The sequence below is a fragment of the Mus pahari genome, chromosome 11, assembly GCF_900095145.1.
Source record: "Mus pahari chromosome 11, PAHARI_EIJ_v1.1, whole genome shotgun sequence".
Classification (NCBI taxonomy): domain Eukaryota; kingdom Metazoa; phylum Chordata; class Mammalia; order Rodentia; family Muridae; genus Mus; species Mus pahari.
The window spans coordinates 26,163,567-26,176,309 of NC_034600.1; the positions used below are offsets into that span (position 1 = coordinate 26,163,567).

At 45.6% G+C, this 12,743-nt stretch overlaps 1 protein-coding gene across 6 annotated transcripts in view; it reads right to left on the reverse strand.

The window, feature by feature from the left end:
* The window catches only part of Pde8b (phosphodiesterase 8B), a 232,254-nt gene that overhangs the window by 57,838 nt on the left and 161,673 nt on the right, over positions 1–12,743 (reverse strand). For 4 of the 6 annotated variants that reach the window (XM_021208709.1, XM_029543891.1, XM_021208702.2 and 1 more), the window contains exons 6-9: positions 11,571–11,659; positions 6,213–6,291; positions 2,451–2,591; positions 893–981 (exon numbers count right to left, since the gene is read on the reverse strand). In XM_021208709.1, coding sequence (XP_021064368.1) covers positions 893–981; positions 2,451–2,591; positions 6,213–6,291; positions 11,571–11,659 — 398 coding nt within the window. The remainder of the gene's footprint in view (positions 1–892; positions 982–2,450; positions 2,592–6,212; positions 6,292–11,570; positions 11,660–12,743) is intronic. The other 2 variants (XM_021208706.2, XM_021208708.2) reach the window with 2 other exon arrangements.

A 12,743-nucleotide genomic window follows, 5' to 3' on the forward strand; every position in this document is an offset into this window, starting at 1 on the left:
CTCCCTGTGGTGGACAACCTTGCTCAGGAGCCCATAAGAACCTGCAACTCTCAGAGATCACCCAGAGAGGAGTCACAAAAGGACCACGAGATCGGATCTCTCAGGAGGCTGGAGAAGAGTTTGTCAAGCTAATCCACCAAGGAAAACTGGAGGGATAGGTGAGCTGACAGGATGGACTGGTTTTGCAATCACGTGGTGATCTGAAATGAACTCAGGTGGTCCTGAGAACCATGTGTGGGAGGGGCTTTCTGGTTCCCGGTAACCCCCATCTAATTTCCTTTGCCAATACGTCACAGATCATGTGTCCCTTCCAGGATCAATCCACCAGGCAGTATTGACCTTTGTGCTGGCTGCAAGGCCCATCAGTGAGATATAGTTAGGGGTCCCATCTGGCTGGCGCTCTGAGCCTTCCCTTAGAATATAACTAAGAGAAGGAAAGGGAGTCCTGTGTTTTATTTCTTATGCCCTGCCCCTAGGTTTCTCTGGTCAGGTGCCACCTTCTAGGGTGGGCTGGTGCCTCTAGGACTCTCTGAGCCCTTGGAGAAGCTCAGAGTCAAGAAGGCTGGCACCCTGTGGCCCGAGGGCAGAAGCCAGTAGTGCTAGCTGAAGTTGACTAGTCAAGGAGAAGCAATTGGGAACAATGGGCCATGCGTGACTGGGGTAGAGAATTTGGGGACTAGGACTGATAGTCCATCAAAGACCACGGATGGGAGACAGGGGTGAGGGCAGAGGGAGACCATGTCTGGAGATTGCTGCTGGCCACATTAGACAGGGCAAACCCTACTGTGTGCACTGTTCTAAGGCTTACAAGGGTGCTGTAGTGTGCCAGATAATGCCCACAGGGGCCTGAGTTCTTATCTGCAGCAGAAAGAGTGGAAGAGTTTGCTCTCACCCTCCTTGGCCAATCACTGGGGTGATCTTCACGTGCTGTTGGATGCTGTCCCCGGATTTCCGTCTGGCATAGTAAACCCCCTGCCACTCCTACATAGACAAAGAGAACTCTTGAGATCCTTCAGTTGAGAATACAGTTGCTCCCACACTGGGTCTTTGCAGGTTGAGTTTCCCACAGAGTTTCATTAACATGTCACGAAACTGCTATACAGCTGTATCCACTCCAATGCTATCATGCTCACACATATAAAGGTCAGAGCCAACATGTCCATTACCAAGCTGTCTGCCACAAATGGATTCTAAGACACCTGGCACCCACCAGCTGGAGCTGCCACCACACCAGAGTCCAGTCGCCAGCCTCAAAAATCCTCACAACAACCAGTGGGCCTACTAGTCTCATTCTTAACTTACAGATAGGTAACCTGAGGCTAAGAGAGTCCACATACCTTGCCCACACAGGGAAACAGAGGATCTGTTTATAACTGTGTAGTTCTTCAATCCTTCCTGAGGTGCTTAAGCTTTCTGAGATCCTAAGGGCCCTCCACCCACATCTTCTCTAGGACCACTATGTTCCCTGTAGTTTCCATATATGATATCAAGGAGAGTAAGATTCCTGCTGTCTCAGGACCATGGGAATTGGACTGAAATAAAGAGGCAGCCTCAGGGTGGGGAACTTTTCCTACTGTCACTGGAAGGGTGTGGATAACTGAGGTCCCTGCAGCCATATCCTCCCGCTCTTCTATATGGTATGGCTAAAGAGGATTTCCTTAGAGGGTGTCACATGTGCTTGGGTTATCTGGGCAGGGGGGAATGTAGTAGTTTGTATAGGATCCCTGTTTCATGTTCAAACATAATAGGTCTGGCTTTTAAAGTAAGTTGGACATTCTTACAATCCAGACTTACGCTAGGACTGCTCTCTGCAGTGGGGACAATGTTTAACCACTACACAGTAGAGATGAGAAGGAGGAGGCCCAGCCAGGTGAAGAAGCGTTAGGAGCTTTTGGAAGAAGCAAGAGGTTGCCCAGCTCTGAGCAAGGAGAGTGGCTATGCAGGGAATTCCTCTCCTGCCTCCACTGTGCCTTCATCTCCTCCAGAAGCAGCAGGAAGTGTGGGTGTGGGGGCAGGGAGGGGCTGGGGAAGAAGAGTTACCCAAATATCCAACAACAGCAAGCTCAGAGGGCAGAAGGAAGACATTTAACTAAAGAAACAGAGCCTACCAATCCATGTGGATCTTAGGTCTTTCTAGCCCCTCCTCTCAAATGCCAATAAACCAATAAAACACAAAGCAGCTCTCTGGTAGAACCCTGCTCAGAGATGCAATATTATAGCAAGGATAGGCTGGGGTATATTCATGCAAAGGAGTATGTGGCCTTCCACAAAACAATTAGCTCCCTCGGTATCCTGTGGGCATCAAAAATTAACCCATTTTGCAAAAACTGACATTCTTTTACTGATTTATGATGTTACTAGCGAGTTCAATCTCAAGGATCGAAGATGAAAGCACCAGGGATGGGGAGAGCTCAGGGAGGACTGTGGGTGGGTTTCTTGGCTCCACCCACCTTTCCCTTCTTGATGCACGTGTTGATGGTGTCCAGGAGGTCTGCCCGGTTCTTGTCACTCTTAGGTAGGTCAGCGAGTTCCTTCCCCAGGAGCTCCCCTTTGTGGTAGCCCATCATCCTCTCAAAGGCAGGGTTGACATACTGTGAGCAGGAGGGGTTACAGATCAGTGTGCCCTACTGGGAGGCTGTGGGGATACAGGTATACAGAGCCAAAGGTTCCCATGACAACACTCTAATGCAAGCGCTGCGGTCTCCTCCTTCCTCACTTCCTCATCTGGCAGGAGAGGTACCCTCACACATACTGCAGTTTATACTTGACATCCTGATCCTCTGTGAGAATGCAAAGAAACCTCAGGACATCGGAGCAGGAAGCCCTCGGCTAATAGCTCCAGCATCTGCAGACCTCAATCGCTGTCTACCACCCCATGGAAAAAGGGAATATGTTCGCCTTCTAGGCAAACATAAAGAGGAAGAGGACTGGGGTTGTGTCTTGGTGTCACGGTGCTTCTCCTGCACATGTAAGGCCATGAGTTGGATCCCAGCACCTCTAAATAACAAATAAGCAAGCACACACTAGTTGACAGGTTGCAAGTTTGTTAGTGGCACCGTGCAAGGTAGCGTCTCTCCACTTTCCCATCTATTAATTAATGCTACAGTTGGGAGCACTTTGAGCTAATGTGAATAATAAATGCAGTTAGCCTATAGGCTTGGGCACACCCTTTCAGCGCTGGGTACAGGGCGGGCAAGGACAGAGAATGCCCATGGTTTACTCGGAGGTCAGCAGACTCAGAGCGTTCTTTGCAAACTTCTGCTCGGGCTTCTGGGATTTGGAGCTACTGCCTTATCTGGCCCCAGGCTCCAGTTCTCCTCCAGTTTCTTTTTAAAGATCACAGCTGTCACATGAGTAGCCATAGCCAAGGGAATGAGTGTAGGCAGATGTGAGCACGCTGCACCTGGGTCAACAGTTTCTTTGGGCAAAGTTCCCATCCATCTGCTGTCTCAGAAACATTCTCACTAACAGTTCTCACTCTCCCCTTGACTGGGGTAATCCATCAGGAAGTGGGCAATGTAGGAAGAGCGGGGGTTGGGGGACAGGGGAGGGATGATATTCCCTTGGGAGCAAAGCTTCTATGAACACATCAGTCCTAGGAGCTAAAACATGTGGAGGAATCTCTGGCTATCAGGCACTATGGGAATGGCTGAAGATGAGGGGGTCCTGACACCATCTTCATGACCTCCAGATTCCTCACAGCCTAGCTCTTCCCCATGGAAGGCCAGGCACTGCTATCCCTGGGCCTGGCAGGAATCCAGTCCATCATGGCCCAGCGGACTGCACGTCTGCCTCTCTAGCCTTTCCCCCACATTCTCTGTCTACTGAGAGAGCCTTTCTCACGTCTGCACCACTAATCGCAATGAGCCTCCTCCTCCAGGAAGCCTTCTTTGACCACTGCCCAGTCTGTGTTGGTACCATTCCTAAGGGCTCTCATGGACTTCTGTGAAATGAATTCTAATGAATCACATAGAAATCAAAATTTGTCTTTCTTTCTCATAGGACACTGACATTCTCAGGCTCAAAGGCTAGAGTTGTGTTTGGATACACACTATTTCAGTAAACACCCAGGGAGTACATGGGCACATTCAAGTGTTTATCACTTTCCTCATCTGTTAACTGTCTCTTTCATTGTCATACTGTGGGCTCTGCTTTCCCATCCTGTAAATCTGAGTTATAGTTATGGCTCTTTTCTCTGTTGAGGATCCTGGGACCTCAGAATCCAGAGGTATAACAGACATGACGAGAGCTAACGTACCAACTCCAAACCCTTTAGAACCGCTGGCAGATGCCTCCATTTCTCTGCACCCCTGTCTTTTCCATGTGCAACAACACTACCTGGCTCTCAGGGTTGTCCTAAGATCAATAGGAATAACATGCTAACCACACACCAGCACACGGGAAGTACAAGCAAGTGTTTTCAGACTGGATGCAAGTAGATGGTGCAGGTGGCTGGAGGCACAGAGGCAGCAGGGACAGGGAGGCTGATAGGTAAGATGCTGTTGCCATAGTTTAAGTGCATCATGTGTGTACACAGTCACATGGCTTGTGTGTTCAAGTACCCCACAGGCTACCAATGGAATCAATAGCATACATGAAATGTCCTGTCCTTGATGTGTCCTCCTGAAACCCAGACGAGGGCCATCGGAGTGTCCCCTGCATATAGCATCCTCAGCCTCGCTTCTCCTTCCGTCCTCTCACAGGTACAATGTATTTCAGCATCCAGTTTTCCCTTTCAGCATAGCGACTCCCCCCCTCTGGTCTTCACATTCATTTTTTTCTGTTCATGGAAGAGATTTGCGTGCGTACATGTGTGTGTGTGTGTGTGTGTGTGTGTGTGTGTGTGTGTTTGTTGATGTCATGTTACTTGTCCCAGGGATTCAGGTTTGCTTAACCACAAAGTATGGCCATGGGGTGAAGGACTGGGTTCCTGTTCAATGTGGGGAAGGCGTGAGAGGGCGGGGCGACTTCTCATCAGATCTGGATTACAACCCAGCTTTCCACTGTGAAGTAGGTCGATGAAAAGCCAGGGGCCTCAGGAGCAGAACTGAAGGGCCACACGTGCACGTGAGCTTTCTGGGTGGTCTAGGATAAATGGAGCAGCGAGCAGGAAGGACAAACATAGCATTGTACAGAATCTTTCCGTTCCATATCAAGAGTCAGTTAAGCATATTCTAAAATATGGCCCCAAATGAAGCCACGCAGGAAGGTTAGGAGTCAGAAATGTGGTGAAGTACTTTGATTTCAGGGATCACTGCTGGGCCTTTGTGGAAGTCCCTCACTTTGCTAAGTCTTGTTTCCTTGTCTATCCATCCTTAAAGGGCACTGAACTGAGCTGAGACAACCTAATGAAAGGGCTCATGGTAGGAATAAGGTGTGGTGAGCCCATGGTACTTTTCATATGGAATAGAAAGAAGGGATATCTGGTGCACACCGGGGACATCAGAGAGTTCAGAAGGAGGCTGATGTCACAGGGGCCATGGTGTGCTGGTGTGTCCTTCCCTACTGATAAAAGCAGATGCTGCCCGATGACCCTGCACACCAGCTTCAGTCAGGCCAGTGCCAGTCTGGGGACCAGGTACATTTCAAAGTACTCTCTGAGGCAGGTGAAAGATTCTCTAGGTATGTATGTTTTTTTAGAAAGATGGCGGTAGTCTTAAAGTGCTTTATATTAGAATACCAACTTTATATTAAAATACCAATATTAACATCCCGTGGCCACCTACAAGCTTGCTCAACAATTCTATATAAATACTGTCTTTACAGACGGCCTAAATTCCCTCCCACCTCTACCCAAGAAGAAACAAGTTCTGATCCAAATTAATAAGTTTAACTTATGGGGCCTAGAGAGACAGTGGTCAAGAGTACTGGCCGCTTTTCTGAGAGGACCTGAGTTTAGTTCAGTATCTATATTGTGTGGCTCATAACTGCAGCTCTAGGGTATCACACACCAGCTCCTAGATTCTGCAAGCACCCACACACATGTGCACACACATACAGTTTAAAAATGATAAATCATAAAATGACTTTTATTCTCTTTCGAATAACTAATTCTTAAGTTTGCCAGTCATCTTCTTACGTACTGATTTTCCTTTCTTCAAGAAAATGTGCAAATATGAGAAAATTATGGGAGAGTATTTGAGATTCAGAGGTGGGTGGAACCTGAAAGGCTTTTTGTCAGTGTTAATGATGCAGAGTGCTTCTTCCCATACCTGAATCACATGGTCATCACTTGTTATTTCTATGGCTTCATGACAGTGGTCTAACGCTGTAAACACAGAATTACAGGCCCTGAAAGATGCACAAGATTAGTGTTAGTTCTATACAAACATTGTTCGAACGTTGTTAATTCAGCAACATAGACAGACCCCAGAGTCACAGACAGTGTGCACTCGTTATTGTTACAATTTGACTGTTGGTACCCCCTTGTTTTGATATTTCAATCCAATGTGCAGTGTTGTAGTAAGGTCATGGTCACGGCCATGGTCATGGAGGTCAAGTTCCCATCAATTAGGAGAACCCAGCGTGGCCCGAACTGACCATGAGATATTCTGGCCTTTTGCAACATGCAGAGACACATTTGTTTTCCTTTTCTCAAGTTTGCAATGCCACTTAGCCTATAAGGACACCCACTGGCATGAAGACAGACAGGAGTGGCAGGTAGACCCTGCCCGTTGTCCAGTTCTTTGCACCTGTATAGTTTTTCCATACAGTTAGCTCCTTTCTAGCTGACCTCCACTGTGTACCTGAGGAGTATGAATAGAGTCCAGTTGTGGTTTTGGTTTAAACTAATTTCCCAACAGAAAACAACTCCAAATACATTAAGTTCTGACCTATCCAACACAGCAACGCCGTGACTGGAACCCTGGTCTTGAAAGAGTCCCAGGGAAGGCTTTCTTACACAGTGCAAAGAGCGAAATAAAAAGACAGGAAAATGTTGGCTTATGGAATGGACATTTCTTCTTGTGGGGTAGATCCTTCACTGTTAGTTTCTTTCCACCTATAAGGGATTACAATTTGCTGTCATTTTGACCCATTTGTTAGGAGAACATCAGAGTACCGGGTAAAGTTGGACTGTGTTTTTCTAGCTGCAGGATCCCAGACCAGTTATGGCCTCCACTTGTTCTTGTTTGCCCATCTCAAGAACAATTATAAGAATATGTGTTCCATGGACGTTTGTAATGGTCGGGGTGACAGATGGCATACGCAGGCATTTCTCAAAGTGCTTTGGGACCACATGTGGAAGACTCTTGACTGTGGGAGGTAATAGTACTTGTAGGATTACAGAGTCACGGTGCTTTGTTCTCTAAGGCTTGCGAAAGACTTCAGTGAAGGGAAAAAATTCATCACAAGCTATGTTTCCTCGAGTCTGTTTCAGTGCCAGCGAACTAACCAGACTACACACAGGAAGGACCTCAGTGCGCTGAAGGATGATTGATGCCGATGACATGAGGCTATCAGCATACGGGCAAGAAAGCAACCATGTTCTGCTCAGCAGGGCAGAGAGCCCGACTAGCTCGATGCCACTGACAGTCCTGAGCCCTTCAGGCCATTTCTTCATCCAATTGCCCCACCCCTATTAATAATTTGTTCTGTGTACTGTCTAGCCACCATTACTGTGTGCAAACATGGTCTATCGAGTCAGCAAAAACACTGCAGAGGATGCTAAGACTGTTATTACTGCCGCCACTGCACTGCCCCTTGAGAGGCAAGCAAGAGCCAGGTTTGTCAAAGGCAGTTTCCAGACACCTGGTCTGGGACTGCACTCAGCTCCACGGGAAAGTTCCAGGTTCGAAGGGTGGAGACGTAAACACTAGACAGGCTGACTTGTCAACTTTGAGAGCTGGGTAATTAAGTTCTGCTGCTGAACACATTTTGTCAGACTCCTCTCTGGCGTATGGTTTTCTGTAAAGTACAGGTACATCTCAACTAAACGTGCAGCCTGGTGTTTCAGGCACAATCATCTTGTCTGCGCATAAGGCGGTTCTTAAATAACTTCCAGAGATGCAGAACATCACGCTGATGATCATCCATCAAACCTAAACTCTTCAGATAGAATGCCCCAAAGACAGATCAAATCCCTACCCAGTGACATGAGGGAACACTGGTAGGGACAGGAATGACACAGTATTGCCCCTTCCTGTCCCTACCATGTCATGTGTGACCAACTGTGATGTTTATTTTTGGATAGATGACTCTATTTAAATAAACCAGCAGCAAACTGGGGCAATCAATTTAAGCCATGTTCCTAGAACCAGGGAACCTAATCAAGTGTATTAATTATTCATACTTCTCAGGCAGAAAAACACTGTGGCCTTGTTAAGTTTTGTTCTTGGAAAACTATGACCTGCAACTCAGATGTCCTTACATTTTAATCCTTAAGGGTAGAGGTTAGAAAACTGTGAGGGGAAAAAAGAAACAGAAGAGAGAGAAGGATATTGGGTAGTGCAATTATTTATTCTGTGCCTGCCGAAGAGTTTCAAAGGTTCAGGCAACTGTTGCGGGGTCCAGACCACGTCCATAAACAACGTAGTGGCCCAGTGGGGGCAAAGTGCACAGTGCAAATACTGGGTCCCTGACCGTTCTGTAGCACTACCACCAGAGTGGTAGGCAGTTCAGATCACAAGGAAACCTTTCCTGGATCTCAATGTCTTCTTGTCAATTGTGGCTGAGATCAACATGTGCTGTTCTGTATATCTTAGGAAGGTATTTCATCTGAGTTCTACCCAAACAGAGCACACACACACACACACACACACACACACATGAACATACAAACACACACCTCATACACATGTATATACATAATGCACACACACATGCACACACATACCTCATTTGCATACATGTATACACGCAGGCATGCACATATGCACAGACACGCATCACCTTAAACAAGGATGGGGCTGAGCAAAGGAACGGCTTTTAGGAAGAGTCTGAATATATGTGCACATCTAATCAGGGTCTCAGAATTAGCCAGGAAGACCAAAGAGCAGGCAAGGGGACTCATGGGATTGCTACTTAGTGAAATCATGGGTGGTGGCAAGAATGAGAAGGGATTTATTTGTCTTGTAAAGTGTAGATTGTAGTCACCATTCACAAAGCCCTGGCCTGAAGTGTCCACCTTTAAAACTGGCAGCATCCCACAGTACAGATTGTGTCCTTGAAGAGTAACAGTCATGCTACATATTTAGCTGCAGCTGGGGGCAGAATTGTAGGGGAAAGTATTACATAATTAGACTATAATTATTCTGGCATTGTATAATAAAGAGCTCATTTCCCAGTCTTTAACAAATGACATAGCTGCTCATCTGCCTTGGGGTGCAGGTAGATGCTCTATATGCCCTTGAACACCCTAAGGAGCTGGAGCAAGGTCATTGTCCGAGTCATTCTCCTCTGTATGATGGGTCCAAATTTTGTAGGCTCAGAGAGATTCACGTAATATGCATGTGCTCCCAACCCCCAAAAGGGGGTGCACTCAAGAAGGCTGAGGGAAGGGCTGGAAACAGGCAAAGAACAGCCGTGCATGGTGCGTGCGTGTGTGAGGCAAGCCCTGCTTCCTGGGTCACTGATTTACATGAAGAGCCTGAGCATTCCTTTATGAGCCCCGCAATGGGTCCAACTCTTCCAGTCAGTTCGTGGGAGGGAGAGGATACGAAGTGGTAGTGCTTACAGCGTTGGAAGATGAGAAACTTGCAGCTACACTGTGATGAGACCATGCGAGCTTCCATACCATGAACCACGAAGGTCTCAGCAGCACAGGGACCTGCAGGCAGGGCTGGCACGGGTAGTCCAATTACCAGGCAGGCCTGCATCCTGCTTGCCGTAGTCAAGGTGCCCTAAATCTCCCTGAGGGCAGCCCCAGTGCCAGAATCTGAATCAGGACACAATCTAGCAGGGACCATCACATGTTCTGTGACCTAAGAATACAGAGCACTGATCATCGAAAATAGCCTGAGGGGTTCCTGGTCACAGCGATACAGTGCCTGGGTCCGCTGCTTTTATTGAAAGAAATAAAGGATCAGACCACAACAGAATCTCTTTTCCCTTTTTATTTATTGCAAGAACATCAAAAATCAAAGTACTAAGTTGTTTTACTCTCAATTAAAATCAAAAAGGCTTCTAAGGAGTACAAATATTTAATGTACATTGTTAAAAAGAACAAATCACGGGAGCAAAGAGTAGGTGGTGATTTTAGAAAATTTGTATAACGTTATCTGAAGCAAACATACAGATAAGAAGAAACCAAAGAATTTAACTTGTTTAAGCATTCCAAATGTCTTAGGTGCTATTCCTTAAGGCCTTGAACTATCAAAATCCTTCAAATATTAGAATCTCTACTGGTCTGGCATAATTTTACCTTTAAAAAACATACATTTATTTATTTATTTATTATTACTTTGTGGTGTGTGTGTGTGTGTGTGTGTGTGTGTGTGTGTGTTGTATATTCATTGGGTGACACCCATGAATGTCAGGACAACTTACTGGGGACCCAAGAGATTAAACTCAGCTTGGGGGCAACATCAACATTCTGAAAACAAACACATACATGAACAAAAGACAAAAGCCACCGAATTCTCATCTAAGAGAGTGACCGCTTATATTTCCTACACCACTGTAATCACTCAAAGCAACTATCCAGACTCAGGCGACCTGTTTCTGTGGGTCTGTGCCAATCATCCTGCTTTCAAACTACTCCATCATATTTGGATATAATAAGCAACGATGATTAAAAGTATAATTATGGTAGAGAGATGCTCTCTTGGTCTTTGTGTCAGGCATGAGGTATGGCAAGGTACCTCTTAGTTGGCTAGAGAACAAAGCCATGCAGGGACTTCCCTGAAGGATGCTAGGAAAGTCCTAGAAACTGATCTTCTCACAGGGCCAAAGGTATGGAGGCGCCTCCCACAGCTCATGTTCTCTGGCTTGAAGAGGCCAGGTTGAAAAAAATCAGGTGTTTAAGAGCAAGCCAGAGCAGAGCCTGAGCTGATCTAGGCAGGTGCTAGGGCCCTGATATTCCAAGAGTGCCTTTAAGAAGATGGCACGGAGAGAACCTCCCACAGGACGGAGAGTCAGCGAGAATCCAGCTCTTAAAGCAATGCATATCTACCAAGAGTCCTAAATGTATGCCATGCATATCGAGGCTACAAGCAGACGTCATGAAGTTTGCTGCATAGCTGTTAGGCCAGTTATTTAATAAATGTATATACCACCTTCCCTGAATATAACAACTCAACTAGGAATTTATGAAGTTGGAAGTCAGAAGTTGAAAAGTAACTTTTAAGACTCTGTTCTTGAGCTCAATATAATTATATAAAAATTGAGCAGGATTTCCTACGTTATGATTTTAAAACTGCCACAAGTAGTGGAAGATACTATCAAAAAAGACATGATTTTGACCTATTTCATTATATTTAGGGACTTCAGTTAATGTATTGCTGTTGGCCGGTGATCTAACAACCTCAAAAATCCTAGCCATCAGTCATGAATCTGTGAACTTCGGCCTGTTGACAGTTCAGACTTTCTAAAGTATCATTAACCTCCATGCGCTGTCTTGTTTTGCTACATACCGTAATTTGAACTGTGAGCGAACTTCCCCGTGTTCTATTTGAATCAGTTCATTATAGCAAGCAATTATGCTGCTGTTCTCCATAAATCTCTGAAAAGAAAGCAAAGATAATGCATAAGACATCTCCAATTATTTCTTAGAGAGTCAAACAGAGAAACTTCTCAGTTGCCCCTGCCCCCAGGTAGCTCATTATGCAAGACATCCTGTGGGTAGGAAGGGATGGCATAGAAAGGTTGTCAAGAAATGTCAAGCCCTTGTTCAAACCTCATTGAAACAACAGAGCAGGTGAGGCACTTGGCTCACTTTGTAACAAAGATGGGGGACCCTTCATTATGGGGAGTCACAGCAAAGTGAACACACAGGAGCACAGTGTGCCTCCCCAGCTGTGCTAATTACTGAACTGTTCTAGTTTTATCCTGGAACAATCACCTGAAACTCAATATGCCGTCTGCTCAGCCTCCAATGTACTGTTGATTCATTTCTATGGGAGTGTTTTCTGCCTCTCCTGAATCTTTCGGGTGCCTAATGCAGAGTTCATTTGCAACATCAGTGAGCTCAACAGCAGAAGACAGACAAGCAGATGAAAAGCTAGGCATTTCTCTAAGAAAATATATAAATGTCCAGCAAACACATGAAGGATGCCCAACCTCATCAGATAAGGAAATATAAATCATAGGTCTAAGATGATGTCATTTCAAACCCACTAGAATAGATACGATAAAAAAATAAAAAATAAAAAAAAGAAAGAAAATAAGTATTAGTAAAAATGTGCAAAATCAAAGTCCTGTTTGTTGCTGGTGGGGACAGGAAATGGTTTAGTCACTGTGGAAAACAGTGTATGTGTTATTCAAAACTTAATTCTAGGTATATGAGCAAAACAACTGGAAATGGATACCTCAAGCAAACGCTTGTAGGATTGGGTCCACACAAGCTTTATTTGCAAGGCTCACAGGTGGAGTGAAGAGATGAATGGATACACAAATTTTGGTATGCACGTACAGTGCGATTTTATTCAGGCATAAGATAGTAATGAAATACTGATGTAGTTCATCAGTACAACAGTGCAAAACCCTGTAGAGTATTAAGAGAGAGACAATAGACACCAAAGCCACATGCTACATGATTCAGTTCATGCATACTATCTAGATAGGTCAATCCTCACAAACAGCTCAGA